This window comes from Hydra viridissima, unplaced genomic scaffold (genome assembly GCF_058129835.1).
Source record: "Hydra viridissima isolate aposymbiotic clone 2 unplaced genomic scaffold, HvirCarnegie_v1 scaffold_1, whole genome shotgun sequence".
Lineage (NCBI taxonomy): Eukaryota > Metazoa > Cnidaria > Hydrozoa > Anthoathecata > Hydridae > Hydra > Hydra viridissima.
The window spans coordinates 34,805,239-34,820,292 of record NW_028324300.1 but is presented as its reverse complement, the minus strand read 5'-3'; the positions used below and the strand labels follow the sequence as shown (position 1 = coordinate 34,820,292).

General features: G+C 28.6%; 1 protein-coding gene across 1 annotated transcript; it reads left to right on the top strand.

Annotated features, from left to right (window-relative positions):
• Nucleotides 1-571: 571 nt before the first annotated feature.
• On the top strand, nt 572-13,985 carry LOC145192187 (glycine dehydrogenase (decarboxylating), mitochondrial-like). Its single transcript, XM_090088239.1, has 28 exons — nt 572-3,154; nt 3,318-3,396; nt 3,898-4,033; nt 4,674-4,838; nt 5,062-5,139; nt 5,289-5,442; nt 5,570-5,681; nt 6,074-6,158; nt 7,218-7,420; nt 7,519-7,574; nt 7,821-7,907; nt 8,415-8,495; nt 8,802-8,902; nt 9,448-9,532; nt 9,643-9,684; nt 9,850-9,992; nt 10,095-10,170; nt 10,254-10,379; nt 10,967-11,046; nt 11,244-11,313; nt 11,560-11,672; nt 11,744-11,927; nt 12,204-12,279; nt 12,618-12,713; nt 12,903-13,010; nt 13,166-13,230; nt 13,397-13,477; nt 13,585-13,985. Exons 1-28 carry the CDS (start codon nt 2,900-2,902, stop codon nt 13,714-13,716), a joined length of 3,069 nt encoding a protein of 1,022 aa, XP_089944365.1. The 5' UTR covers nt 572-2,899; the 3' UTR covers nt 13,717-13,985.
• The last annotated feature ends 1,069 nt before the right edge of the window (nt 13,986-15,054 follow it).

Here is a 15,054-nt window from a genome sequence, read left to right as displayed (position 1 = left end):
TTAACGTTCATTGAACCGTTGAAAAAAAAATCAAAACTGAGAGTGAGATTTTAAACAAGATGAAAATTCAACAAAAATCTTCGTTAAGCATATATTTCTAATAAACATAGGTTTTTCTTTTAATGATTTGATTTAAAAAATAAATCATTAATTTGAAAGTTAAAAGCTGTAAGATAACTAAACTGTACATGAAAGCCAGCAGATTCACGAGCATCTATTTTTCGAGTCATTTTAATTTGTTTTAATATTTAAATTTACCGCCTTTTTTGGTTTTGATTGAAATGATCGACCGTAAACTTTTGATGAGAATAATACATTTTTGTAAACTTAATTCACTTGAACCCTATCTACCGTAAACGATTTGATTGAAAAAAAGGACCTTAAAATAAGGGACGGTGAGGGGGTAGGGGAGGGGGAGGGGGTGGGGGTTAAAAAGATTCATTTTAGGAATCACGGAAATAAACGATTTTTCTGTCCTATCCAATTACGGGGTTTTTGTAGGTAAATCACGGTTATTTAAAACCCAGACCTATTGTTCGTGCAAACCGTAAGAAAAATTGTAGGCTAATTTGTTCAGAAAAGTTCTTCATACTATATACCACATACAAAACATTTTCTTTAAAAAACATTTTTTTTTTCTGAGTCTGAACTGATTATGCCTATGAAGTCTTGTGTTACAAATTGTTCTACTAATTATGCGCTGCTTACAGATTACCTAAAGATCCAGAGGAGCATAGAAAGTGGCTATTTGCTATTCCAAGAAGTATTATTTTTGATAGTAAATTTACTGTTATATATTCTGAGTATTGGCCTTTAAATTTCAGAAAAATAATTGTTCATGGTAAAGAAGATTTTCCTCTCCACTTTCTATTTTTCATAGGGCTAAACCCAGCCTTGTACCAATGCACCACAAAAATCAAGGGTTACAGTTTCAGCAACTTCAAGTGCAAGAAATGTACAAGCTGAAAAATTTGAAGCTTTTTTTAGCCATGAAATCAGTGCATTACAATAATTTGGTTATTAATTATAAAAAAAACACCAAAAGATTTTAAAAATTTGCTTTCAATCAACTCAATTATACTGTCGTCTACTAAAATAAGATCAGTTTACTTTAAATTTTTATCATAGAATTTCTTTTTAGAAAATCTCAGTAATTTTTTTTGTCTTTGTTTTTTTTCATAGGTATATACTAAATCTTTCTTTAATTTAAAATATGAGATATCATTGTGAATGCTTATGCCATGTAACAAGTTTGTGGAAAAGCCATGCAACTATTTTAAAAAATGGTCCGCTTTGACTGAGGCCATAAAATATTTAACTAATATCAAACTATCTAGAAGAAAACAAATTCATGTTGAAAGTTTAGCTTTTATTAAAAATCTCAAGTATTTGTGGTACAATGTATTCTTCAGACACTGTTTGTGCTTTTGAATATTTTTCTGTTTTGAGAGCTTTCTATAAGCAAATTAGACAAATTATTAACTTCCTAGTGTTAATGTTCCACAAAAATTGACATCAAAAGTTTTATAATTAAATAATGATGAATTAACAAAAGCAATATTAGTGTCTTTCTGGTGGACCCAATTTTATAATTTTTATGATTTTAAGATGAAGTCTTAACTCAGACATTCAGTATGAAGTAATTAATTCCATAGTTAAATCAATTTCCAATGCAAATGGTAACTGTTGCAGTTCTATGTAATAATGATAAAGTCAATGTAAAGTTTTTCTCTCTCTTTGAATCTGTTGAAGATTAAATTAACATTTTTTTAACTTTATGATTATGTTCATATTTGGAAAAGCATTAAAAATAATTGGATTTCTAAAAAAACTCAAGAATTACAGTTTATGGACAACGATAATGATAATTTAATTCCAAGATGGAAGACCTTAAGAAACTTTACTGTTTAGAAAATAAAACAATTGTGCTTATTTCACACTTAAATGCTGCTTAAGTCTTTCTGAAATCTGTTGAGCAGAAAAATGTTTGTGTGTTGTGTGTGTTTCGGCATTATGAGCACATTCTAAAATAGATCAAAGCAATCTTAAAGAAACTACTGTATTTCTAAAAAGACTTATAGATGCATGGAAAATTGTTAATATTCACAAACTTTCAAAAAAAAAGAGAGTCCCATTGAGCTCTGTCATTGAATCACCAGATGACCTTTGTCTGCAATAGCTCTTTTCTCTGTCAAAAATGTTTGAAATTATAGATTGTCATAAACGAAATAAAAGGAACAGAGCACATATTTAAAAAAAAATAGTTGAATAAGCAAAGTATTTACTAAGTAGATCACGCTAAATTTGAACTATTGCACTGGATTCAACTTTTTTAGCTTGTTCACATTTCTTATTGTACTATTTTTGTTCAATTGATGATTCTAATTTTACAGTTGTTTTTTTTTTAAGAATAATATTTCTTAAAGGAAAAGTTATAAAGTTTCATCTATTTCTTTTTTAATAAATGCTTAAAATTTAACACTCTACTTTCTTACAAGGAGCCTGCTTAAAATATTTTTAAATTTAGTGATTAAATTTTATTTTTTTGAAATAAGAAACAACTTGTGTGGTTTTTTTTGTTTGACTTTACAAAGATTTTAAAATGTTTTAAGAATACGTGCCATAAAATCCTTAATAATACTCTCTATTCAATAATATAAAATAATTCTGCCTTCAATATTTTTAGTCAGCAAGTTTTGTTTTGTAACTAATTTGTTATACTAGTTTGATAAATCAAAAATAAACCAAAACTAAATCAGCCCCCAGTTTTTCTTATGGTTAGTAAAAGTACTTGGACAGGGTTTAGATAGATAGTCATTAGGTAAATACCCCTTCTTGAGTTTCAAAATCTATTTATATTTAACATTCACATGATATTTCAAGTGCATTTAACTAAAAAATGTCGACTAGAAGATGGATAACTCGGATAAGACCTGAAGTCTTCTTAAACAACAGAATTGTAAATCATCCTGCAAGAAGGTTCATATTGTGTCGCAACAATTTAACTCCAAGTTTTACAAGTAGTTCATATGTGAGGTTTTTATCAGATTTCAGTATTAAACATATTGTACCACCTCAGGATGCATTTGCAGAACGTCATCTGGGACCAAGAAAAGAAGAAAGAGCTGAGATGATTGAATTTTTGAATTTAAAGGTTAGTATTGCAGGTCATCTATTGGACATACATTAAAAGGCAATCAGAATGCCAGTGAATTTTAAGTTTTAATTTTTTTTTAAGCTGTATATGTATCCTAAATATCTTAGAACAAAAGAATAAAATTTTAAACAATGATATTTTTATATGCATGTTTATTTAGAATATATCTGAGTTGATTGACAGAACTATACCAAGAAACATTAGATTAAATGGTGAACTCAATTTGGAAACTCCAAAAAGTATGATTTTCAGAATCTGGTTATACATAGCACATATTTGCATAATATATACTAGCATTAGTTTTTACACAGTATTTGAAGTAAAAATTTAACCTCATAACTTTAAATATCCTAAAATTTAAGGTTATAAGAGCCTAACACTTCAAATGTATAACAATTCTTTGCTGGTTACAAAAATAAGTTGTAATCAAATTATTGAAGCAACTTCTGCAATTTATGGTTACAATCTCTTGTTTGTTTTCAGTTTTAACTACTCATACAAAATTTATGTGTATTTTAAAGAATATATGAAAATGAAACCTTTTGTTCTAAAAGTTTAAAGTATTAGGTCTAAAAGTTGTTGTTAGACAAATATACATTATATACTATTAATATAGTCAATAGATACTGTGTAAAAGCATGCTATACAAGAGCAAATTCAATTTGTACAAATTGAACCTATTTTTCAAAATCATTTGCTGCGAAGAACATTTTAGTAATTTTCTCAGTTCTGTTTCTTAGCTGAGGCAGAATGTCTTACCCATTTGCGGCAATTTGGTCAACAAAACATGGTATGGCGCTCTTACATTGGGATGGGATACTATAACACTAACGTTCCCACTCCAATACTCAGAAACCTTTTAGAAAATCCTGGGTGGTAGGTACTTTTTAATAGTTTTCTTTTTCTTTTGTCATTTTTTAATATTGAGAGAAGTACCACCATTTGTATCATCTTCCACAATTTGTATCATAGTAATAGAATTTTTACTTTAGATATATTTGCATATCATTTACCCTCTGTTTTTCTTATAAAATTTTTTAAATCTCTGACATTAAACTTTTCCGAAAGTTTAATATCAGAAAGTTAAAAAACTGGGATATCAAAAATGAAATAAAGAAGTTTTTAGAGTTTTGTGTCGCAACAGTTTTAATAGTCTAAAATGTAGTTTTAAAGGGAAAAAAAGAGAGAATGTTTTGTTAATTACATTTCAAATGTTACAATTAAAAATCTGACACAAAGAGTATAAAAAGTTTAGTATATATCATCACTAAAATAAAAAAAGAAGCTAAAACAAGCTAAACAGTTCTTTAAAAGTTTTTGTTTCTTATTTATTTTAATAACCATAGTTGTGGCAAGTTTTATTACATCTTCTTAGCATTAATTTACATTTTTGACATTTTGGTATGACTGGTATTATTATGGTTTCATATTTTTTCATCCAATTTTATTTTTTTCAAACAAACTTTTCTCTTTAAACATTTTTTAAAATGTAAATAAAAGTAATTTTTGTTTTCAGGACAACTCAATACACACCATACCAACCAGAAATATCACAAGGGCGTCTAGAATCCTTGCTTAATTTTCAAACAATGATAAGTGATTTGACAGCCCTTGAGTTTGCTAATTCATCACTTTTAGATGAGGGCACCGCAGCAGCAGAGGCATTAAGTCTTGCTTTCAGGTAAATACTCTGAAAATTACACTTAAGTTAAGTTATACTTTACAAAATTCTTTTGTAAAGTATAACTTAACTCAGGGAAAGTATGTATCATATTAATGAACATCATGCTGTATTTTTTTTTTATTCAGTGACACTTAACCCTTATGTAAGTGTTTCTTACCCAGTTTCTTTTTTTTTTTTTTTTTTTTTTTTTTTGCAATATATTGTATAATTTCTTTTTCAGACACACAAAAAAAAAGAAGTTCTTTGTTGATGAAAACTGCCATCCACAAACAATTGCAGTTGTTCAAACAAGAGCAAGGTAAAATATTCTGGCTTTACCACTCATACAATTAGTTTGCCACAAAATTTTATAAAATAATATTAACTAAAAATTTTGTCTCAAAATTTTCTGCTCTAGAAATTATCCAGCATTATTTTACTAAAAATTTTACAACTTTTTTTAAACAGTACAATTGGTGAGGGAATGACAGTAGTTGTTGGAAATTATGAAAGCTTTGATTTTTTAAAAGAGGATGTTGCCGGTGTTCTTTTCCAATACCCTGATACAAATGGAAAAGTAAATTCTTTTGAGGAATTAGTAAAAAAAGCTCATGAGGGAAAGGTAAGTTACAGTTTGTATGTTATTTTTGTAAGTTATGTCTGTATCAATTTTTATTATTACTAAGGAAGCAAAGTTTTTATTTTTTTATTTTAGTATTTTAAAAATTTTATTTTAAATTCATTTTAAGGCTTTAGCATGCTGTGCAACAGACTTACTTGCATTGACTTTGTTAAAACCACCTGGAGAGTTTGGCTGTGATGTTGCTCTTGGAAGTAGTCAACGGTTTGGTGTGCCACTTGGTAAGTTCTTCTCTCCACAACTGATTGTGATAGTTTGATTAAACTGCCGGGGCTAATATATTGTTTTATATTAGGGTATTATCTTTTTGTTGATATTAAGATAACATTACATGATGTCAACATATTAGAATAATATCTTAAGGAGTGTATTAGATTGATGATTGTGTGTTAATTTGACCCTTGTTCCTTTAAATGGAAATTAAAGAAGTTTTATCTTTTATTTAACTAGATGTTTGTTAGATGTTTACTACCAGTGAAAGCTGCTAGAGCAAGAATCCATTTCATATTTTTCAAATTTACTCTTATCAGAATGATGAGACTGCATGACACCAAAAATTCATCCTAATTTTTTTTTTAATTGTATAGAAGTGTTTGAATTCAATGCTTTGCAGGTTATGGTGGTCCCCATGCTGCATTTTTTGCTGTGTCAGATAAATTCAAGAGAATGTTACCAGGAAGAGTTGTTGGGATTTCAAAGTAAGTAGCTGTGTTTTTATACTTTTAGTTAAATTAAAGTCATCTTACACAGGCTACACAGTTTAGTTACAAAGAAATGCAACAAATTTTCCAAATGGCATAGGCATAATATTTCTGGTTTTTATCGTTCTACCATTTCTAGTTATTCCATTTCTCATAACAGCGTTTCGAGTTTTGCTTTTTTCATTTCACCATCTAAAATTTTTTTAAGTTTTAAATAAAACTTTTTACATGCCATCCAATCAAATTTTGTATTAAACTTTTTACATGCCATCAAGTTGTATATTAAAACTCTCCAGCAATGATAAGTACTTTTTTCTCATGCATCATCTTCAGAGACTAAGTTGATTACAAGTGAGTCTTGTTCCTTAAATTGTGGCAGTCCATCTGTAGCTTGGTTATGTATTTCATATGAACTATACATTTAGTTTTAGAAGTAGTTTGAAACACATAAATTCAGTAGATTAAAAACTGTAGAATTTTGGAAAATGGTATCAGTGCAATTCTCTTGTTTGGAATCTTAATTTGCTGTACAATTAAAAACACACTTAAAGTTCAAAATTTAATAGCTCATCGCTAAACATAAAACTTCTCTTCTTATAAAGAATTTTAACACACAGCCTACACAGGACTAACTAAACAGTCTACACTAACTTCTGTGCAGAAATCTTTTGCATGGCCTGTGTAAGATAATTTTGGTTTGAACATTTCTTCATTTTAGTTGCTAGACGTTATCTTGTCATTTTTTAAAAGTGGTTTTGCTAAATATTGCTTTGTCATTATTTTAAAGTGTTTTATATCACTCTGATGAAACCTTTAAAATGGTTGTATCTGAGTGATTTGTAAAATTTATAAAGGAAAAAGAACATATTGCAAGACTCTTTATTTGAAATCTATAAATAAACTTTAAATTGGCTTTTGCAGAGCACAGAGACAGCTTTCTAAATGAGTCAGTTTACATATTGTTGCTAACATGTTATAAGTCCTGACTTTGTATGAGGAAAAATTAAGCATTCAACCTTAAACTCTGAATCTGTTTTTAAAAAACTTTCATTAAAGGGATTCTCATGGCAATCCATGTTATCGCTTGGCTTTACAAACACGAGAGCAGCACATTCGTCGTGACAAAGCCACAAGTAATATCTGCACAGCCCAGGCTCTTCTTGCTAATATGTCAGTTATGTTTGGGATATATCATGGTCCAACTGGCTTAGAGAAAATTGCAACACGTGTACACAATGCTGCTTTAATTCTGTCTGAAGGTATTTTATCAAGTTTTTACTAAGACATTTTTTTTCTTTTTTCTTTTCTTTTTTTTTTAAACTCAAAATTTGTTTGTTTTTTTTTTACTTTTTTCCAGGTTTAAAAAAAGCAGGATATACACTTGCTCCTGGACAGTTTTTTGACACAATTAAGGTATACTATGTTGGATCTTCTTACAGGAACAAAGGCAAATGTACCCTGTGGCGTAGTAGATTTTTTTGGTCCAAAATATTTTAAATTCTTTTTAAATACCATACAATTTTGATTCTTTCTAAATTTTATAACTCGTTTTCCATAACTCGTTTTTTAAAACTGGTTTTGCAATGACTACTGTTAGAAAGCCAAATAAAGAACCAGTTATAAAATAAATTTTTAAGAAGATTTCTTTCAAATGTGCAGGTCATCAATGTGAAGGATATCAAGGCTGTTTTACAAAGAGCTAATCAAAAAGAGATAAATTTGAGAGTTTTTAGTGATGCTGCATCTGTAAGTTTTAATGTTCTGTGTTTCTTATAAAGTAATACATTTTTTTATACTTTGAAGTTAGGAGATTAATCTTTGAAGTTAGGAGATTAAGGTAAGAATTTTTGGGAAGCATGTTTGCTAAATTTTAGAGGAAGAAGGAAGGACATTTAGAATAAAAAGGGGTCTGAGAAATGTTAAGGTCATATCACAGATTGCTGTTTACATTTAGTTTCTAAAAATTTTAAATGCAAAAAAATTCAAAGTTTGCTATTACTGTGATGAGATTGCCATTTTCACAAACCATAATAGCCTAGTGATAAGGACATTAATTCAAAAGATGGACTGCTAGACAATGAACAGCAGGATAGTTGGAGTAAAGAATTGATGTCATGGAAATTTTTAAAACAAATTGTGTAAATTATGTAAAAGTTTTATGATAAAGTCAAAATAGATGAGAGGCAAATAACTAATATTTTTCTAGAAATCTATGTAATCATTTTGCCAAAAAAATTTATTTTTTTTGAGTAGCTTGGAATATCCATGGATGAAACTATCAGAGAAAAAGACTTAGATGATCTACTTTGGGTATTTAATGCAGGTGAAAAATCTGTAAGTGTAAAAGTACCCTTTTGTATTTATAGTATTTGTAGCTTTTTGCAATTTTAAAATTTATTTGTAGCTGATAATTTAAAAGTATTTTGAAACAGTATATTATTTCTCAGATTTTCTTTTAAAAAATTGAATCTCAAAATTGAAATTACTATTAAAAATGTATAAACATTGTTATAAATAATATTATTTATGCAGATCACATTTAATGCTCTTTGTAAATAAATTTGAACTAAAACATTTAGAGTAGTTATGATATTTTAGAAGTGTAACTAGCACCATATTTTAGTTTTATGTGTTGTCCAGGCTGATGTTGCTAAAGGCATGAGTGATCCCCTGCATCAAAGTATTCTTAAAAGCAAGCTGAAAAGAACATCTTCCTTTATGAAGCACCCTGTCTTTAATAGGTAAACATTTTTCTCTTTAAACATTTGAAAAGTTTTTTTTTTGAACAGCTCTTATTAACTTATGTTCATATCAGATCATCAAAGTCATTTTATGTTGGCTGTTACTATAATGTCTGTAATCTTTGTTGAATTGTCATAGAACACTTTTTTCAATAGGAAGTTCTTTGCAATGGGAAGTCAAAGACTTTCAAATTGCAAATAGTTATCACTGTATTTTATCATTTAATAAATTTAAATATTTTGAGATATTTCATATATAGTTTGGCTGATTAGTAAGAATAGAACTCAACACTTATACTCAAATTGTAAACATCTCTTTCATGTGGAACTATATGATTATTATTGCAACATGGTTCCTGTAATCTATTCTTGTCTCCTCATTCTATCACACACCATTTCTGCATGACAAAAATTAATGTTTTTTTAATGGATTAAAATTCATATAAAATGATAGAATTAAATTTATTTAGAATATTATATTATATAATATTAAACTTATTTAGAAATAAACTTATCATAATTATGAGTAATTTATTCCTTTTTAGTTATCAAAGTGAAACAAAAATTGTGCGATACATGAAGATGTTAGAAAATAAAGATCTATCACTTGTTCATGCAATGATTCCTTTGGTAATTATATAGAAAGCCAGTGTTTTTTTCGTTTTTTTTTTTCGTTTTTTTTGCCAAAATAGTTTTAAATGTATCTGTTACATTAAGTTCACTTTAATGACATCTTTTAGGGTTCCTGCACAATGAAGTTAAATGGTACAACAGAAATGATGGTCAGTTTTTTAAATTTTGTCTACTAGAAATATACAAAATAGGTAAAAAAATAAGCTATTGTAAAAAGATTAATTGGAATCCCAAAGGATTAGAAACTAAGTTAGTTATATTTTAAAAAATATTTTATTAAAGGTTTTAGTTAAATGCCATTTGTGTGTTTTTAGGCAATAACATGGCCCGAGTTTTCAAACTTGCATCCCTTTGTTCCAAAATATCAAGCAGCTGGTTACTATCAATTGTTTTCAGACTTAGAAAAAGATCTTGCTGAAATAACTGGCTTTGATGCAACATCTCTTCAGCCAAATAGGTACGTGTATCTTTTTTACATTTTCCCTTCTTCATGATTGTAAAATCACAAGAAATTTGGTTTAAACAGTTAAAATTATTTGTCAGAATTTACTTATTTTAGTGGAGCACAAGGGGAGTATGCTGGGCTCATGGTGATTCGCGCATATCTTCAAAATAATAACCAGGCTCATAGAAATGTAATTACTTTGCTTTATTATTTTCAGGTTTTAAATATAATAGTTATAAGGTGAAAGAAATAATTATATATACTATTTCTTAGGTATGCATTATTCCTAAATCTGCTCATGGGACCAATCCTGCTAGTGCTGCAATGGCCGGTTTCAAAATAGTAGCTGTAGATTCAGATAAGATGGGTGGAATTGACATGATTGATTTAAAAAGCAAGGTGGTATTTTTTTTTTCAAACAAACTGCATAAAAAACAAAAACTGTGCTAAAAGAAATTTAAAGCAAGTAAAATGCAAGTGTTTTATATATAAAAGTAAAGAATTTATTTTTTAAAAAAATCAAGAACTTACAAAAATGCTCATTTTTGTTATTTTGCTGTTTTTCTTGGTAGCATATGCTACTATCTTTTTTAAATATGTTGTTTGTCTTACAAAAAAATAAATTTTAATGTTGCAGCAGGTTACTACTTCTGGTTGTATATAATGTTCATTTAGAGAAATGATAATCTGTAATCTAAATGATAATCTAAATTAGTGATTATTAAGTAACAGTTGCTAATCCATTTGAACAAATGATGTGTATAAAATATAATTTCTTGCCTACAGCAAATTAAATAAATTATACCTGTCATCCAAAATGATATAGTTGTTGCTTGGAAAAATTTTCAACATAATTTTTTTTAAAAAGAACCAAAGCTTTTCTTTTTTTTTTTTGCACTTAAAATGAAAATTGAGAATTGCTAAAGTTTTGCACTTGAAGTGGAAATGTAATCAGGTTTTAACAGAGCATCATCTGTTTTTGTTAGGTAGAGAAGAATTCATCAAGTCTTGGCGCCATCATGATAACATATCCTTCAACAAGTGGTGTTTTTGAGGAAGATATTATGTAAGATTAGCAATAATATTTATTGGTGTAAGAAGGATCATGTTAATAATATTTATTGGGGTAAGAAGGGACTTTAGGTATGTTAAAGAGATGAATTTTTAGTATTAAAAAGATTTAAGTTAAATCAAGTTAATTCTAAAACTTGCATGTTTGCTACTTGATATAGCGCAATATGAGTAACTGATTTTTTTTTACAGTGAAATTTGTGAGATGGTCCATAAACATGGTGGTCAAGTATACCTTGATGGTGCAAACATGAATGCACAGGTAGCTTTGGTTTTTATAACAGGTTTATCTTTCCTTCTGTGACTATATTATGGCTCTAAAATAAATTTATAAATGTTATTAGGTTCATCATAAAATTGTGTTATTTGTATTTTATTGTGTTTTGCATACACTTCCTCAATAATTAGATTATATTTGTATTTAATCTTATCATATTTTATCATATTGGTATCAAATTTTGTTAAAATTAAACTTAAAAATAGTTTCATATAGTAAAATTAAATGCAGGTTGGTTTGTGCCGTCCTGGAGACTTTGGGGCAGATGTCTGTCATTTAAATTTACATAAAACTTTCTGTATACCTCACGGAGGTGGTGGTCCAGGAGTGGGTCCTATTTGTGTGTAAGTACATTTAGATGTATTTTAGGATGTTTTTATGTATTTATTCTTCTATTGAATGTTTAATTTTACAGCAAAAAGCACTTGGTTCCTTTCCTCCCTTCACATCCTGTTGTACCCCCTGAAGGTACTGATTCTACAAATGCTAAACCTTTTGGTACAATATCAGCAGCACCATATGGTTCTGCGGGTATTTTAACCATTCCTTGGGCCTATATTAAAATGATGGGAGTAAGTGGATTGAAAAAAGCAACACAGGTGAAATTTTTTTTTTTTTTAAATATTTTGTTTTATGACTTTTTGGTCTTTAGAAATTAGAAAATTAACAAGGTGATTGTGGTTTTTTTAAAAAAGAATTCTAAAAGGCACTTTTCACAAATAAATATGACCTTATTTCCAAACTGTTCTTTGTTCTACTGTGTTTTATAATAAATTACTCAATCTGACTTATCAATATTTTTAAATATGAGAAATGTTTTGTTTTTTTGTTTTTCCTTTGATCATTAATAAGGAATATCATTTTTTTTATTTCAGATGGCCATCTTGAATGCCAACTACATGATGAAAAGACTTGAAGATCATTATGAATTACGTTTCCATGGGAAACATGGTAAGAAAAAACATGGTTCTTAATTTTTTTAACATGGTTTGTAAATTTTGACAAGACACATTTTTCTTATATAATTTATTAGCGGGTGGGGGTGGGGGTGGGGGTGGGGGGTTTACTTAAAAAGGTTTAAAAATTTCAACTTACTAAATAAACACGAGTAACAAGCTCTTCAAAAATTCTTTTTTCAAATTTTATTAAAACAAATGTAAATAAGAAGCCAATATATTGGCTGAGCAAATCAATTTTAGCTACTTTCAAGATAAAACCTATGCTGCATTAAATTAGTTAAAACGTAGACATATTTGCCAATTTCTTATGGATTAATGTTTACAATTTAGGTCACTGTGCTCATGAGTTCATTGTTGATTGCAGAGCATTTCGACATAGTGCTGATGTTGAAGTAATTGATATAGCTAAGCGGCTGCAAGATTATGGTAACCAATAATGTTTCATAGATAATATTACGTAAATTATTTTACATGGACAAAAAAATGGCTTTGGTAATCCCATCTGTCAGACGCAGATTAACGAAAGTTAACTAGGAATAACAAATATTCACTTCTCTCTTCTATTTTTTATTTTATTTTGTTTAAACAAATATCAAACACCTCTTTTACGTTCAGGGTTTCATTCTCCTACAATGGCGTGGCCTATTAGTACCGCTCTAATGATTGAACCTACAGAAAGTGAAAATAAAGCTGAGCTTGATAGATTGTGTGATGCTCTTATATGTGAGTGTTTTTTATTTTTAACCAATCATCGCCATAAATTGCCAATTTATTTGCGTGTGGGTGTGGACGCAATCAGTCAATCAGAATTTTCTTTTGAGACTTGAACATGCCACTGAAAACTATTCAATGGATTTTTTTTCTCTCTTTCTTTAAAGATATCAGACAAGAAATTCGTGAAATTGAAGAAGGTCGTATGGATCGTTTGAATAATCCACTCAAGGTTCGTTTTTAAACTGCTCAGAAAACTTTAGAGAAATATTTTATACTCGTAGAAAAAGAGTTTGTAACTTTAATTTTGATTGTTTTCGTCATCATTCTTAAGGTTTTTTTTTTTTTTTTTTTTTTTTCTTTAAAACTTAAGAGCTTTATTATTATGCTTTCGTTAGAATGCTCCTCACACACAATCGGTATTAGCTGAAGAGATTTGGAACAAACCTTACTCACGTAAAACAGCGGCTTTTCCTGCTGTAAGTTTACAACTCATTTGTAAACAGTTTTACCTAGTTTTAATTTTTATTTGGGGCTGTGTGTGCGTGATGTGTATGTAGCCTAAACAACGTGTTTTAATTTTTAGCCTTGGTCTTTGCGATCGAAATTCTGGCCTTCTGTCGGACGAGTTGATGATGTGCACGGTGATTCGCATCTCGTTTGCTCTTGTCCTCCCGTTGACGATTATGAATATCATCAAAAACAAGGCGGACTGTGAGAATAATGATATTTTTTATCGAACGTTTTGAAATGTTGAAACTTAAACTGTCCTACTTTCGTATTATACTTTAATACTTATATTTTGTCATATTTGTTTACTTGTAAATATCTGCATATACATTGTTTTTTTGCGTTTTTTAAATTTATTCAAATAGGAATTTTAAGAAATTTGGATTTTAGTATTGAAAAATTCTACTTGATTCTAATTTCGCGTTTAATGATTATGTAATAGTTTTTATTATGATTAATATATACGAATAAAACGAATTAAATTAGGTTTTTATTTCCGAAAGACTATTCGTCATTTTATGAAATGGAAAAAGCTATTTTCAAATCGAAAACTTGTAAAAACAAAAGTTCGTGTTAAAACAAACGTTTGTGTTAAACAATAGTTCATTAAAACAATAGTTCATTAAAACAATTGTTCGTTAAAACAATAGTTCATTAAAACAATTGTTCGTTAAAACAATAGTTCATTAAAACAATAGTTCATTAAAACAATTGTTCGTTAAAACAAAAGTTCGTGAAAAACAAAAGCTAAGAAATTTTGATATTCAAAATGTATTTGAGCGATGATCTCTTTGAACTTGTTTGCTTATCAATGTTTTTTTCATTTTGCAACTGAAAAAGAAGTTTTTGTTGTTGTATCTAAAAGTCGGAGGGAGCTTAAGACTTTTGCAGGTCAATAAATCCCAATATCATTGAGAGTAAGATAACACATAAAATCCAAAATGTATTTCGGGAGCTTTTTTAGGATCCTAACTGATGTCTATTAAGGGCTAAATTGTCTTGCTAAGGATTTATAGAAAGATCTGGAACCTTGTTTAAATGCTTTTGTTAGTTTAAAACACAATACCTTGGTTTTAAATCTTAACTGTAATTGTCTGACGTCTGCATTACGAACGGGTATTTATGAAGTTATTACGAGAAGGTATATGTCGTAACTTTTTTATATAAATAGGTAGAAATTGCGAAGTCAGTCGTACTTTTCATGTATTTCTTTCGTTAGTTATTACGAGAAGGTATGATATGTCGTAACTTTTTTATATAAATAGGTAGAAATTGCGAAGTCAGTCGTACTTTTCATGTATTTCTTTCGTTAGTTATTACGAAAAGGTATATGTCGTAACTTTTTTATATAAATAGGTAGAAATTGCGAAGTCAGTCGTAATTTTCATGTACTTCTTTCGTTAGTTCACATTCAAATTTGTAAACATTCCAGTTTCTAAAAATAATTTTACAAAAGTCTAAATTTAAATAAGTGATAATTTGATATTCCCACATTTGTCACAAAATTTAATTTTTATTTGCGTGTGTGGACACCAAACAATTAGTT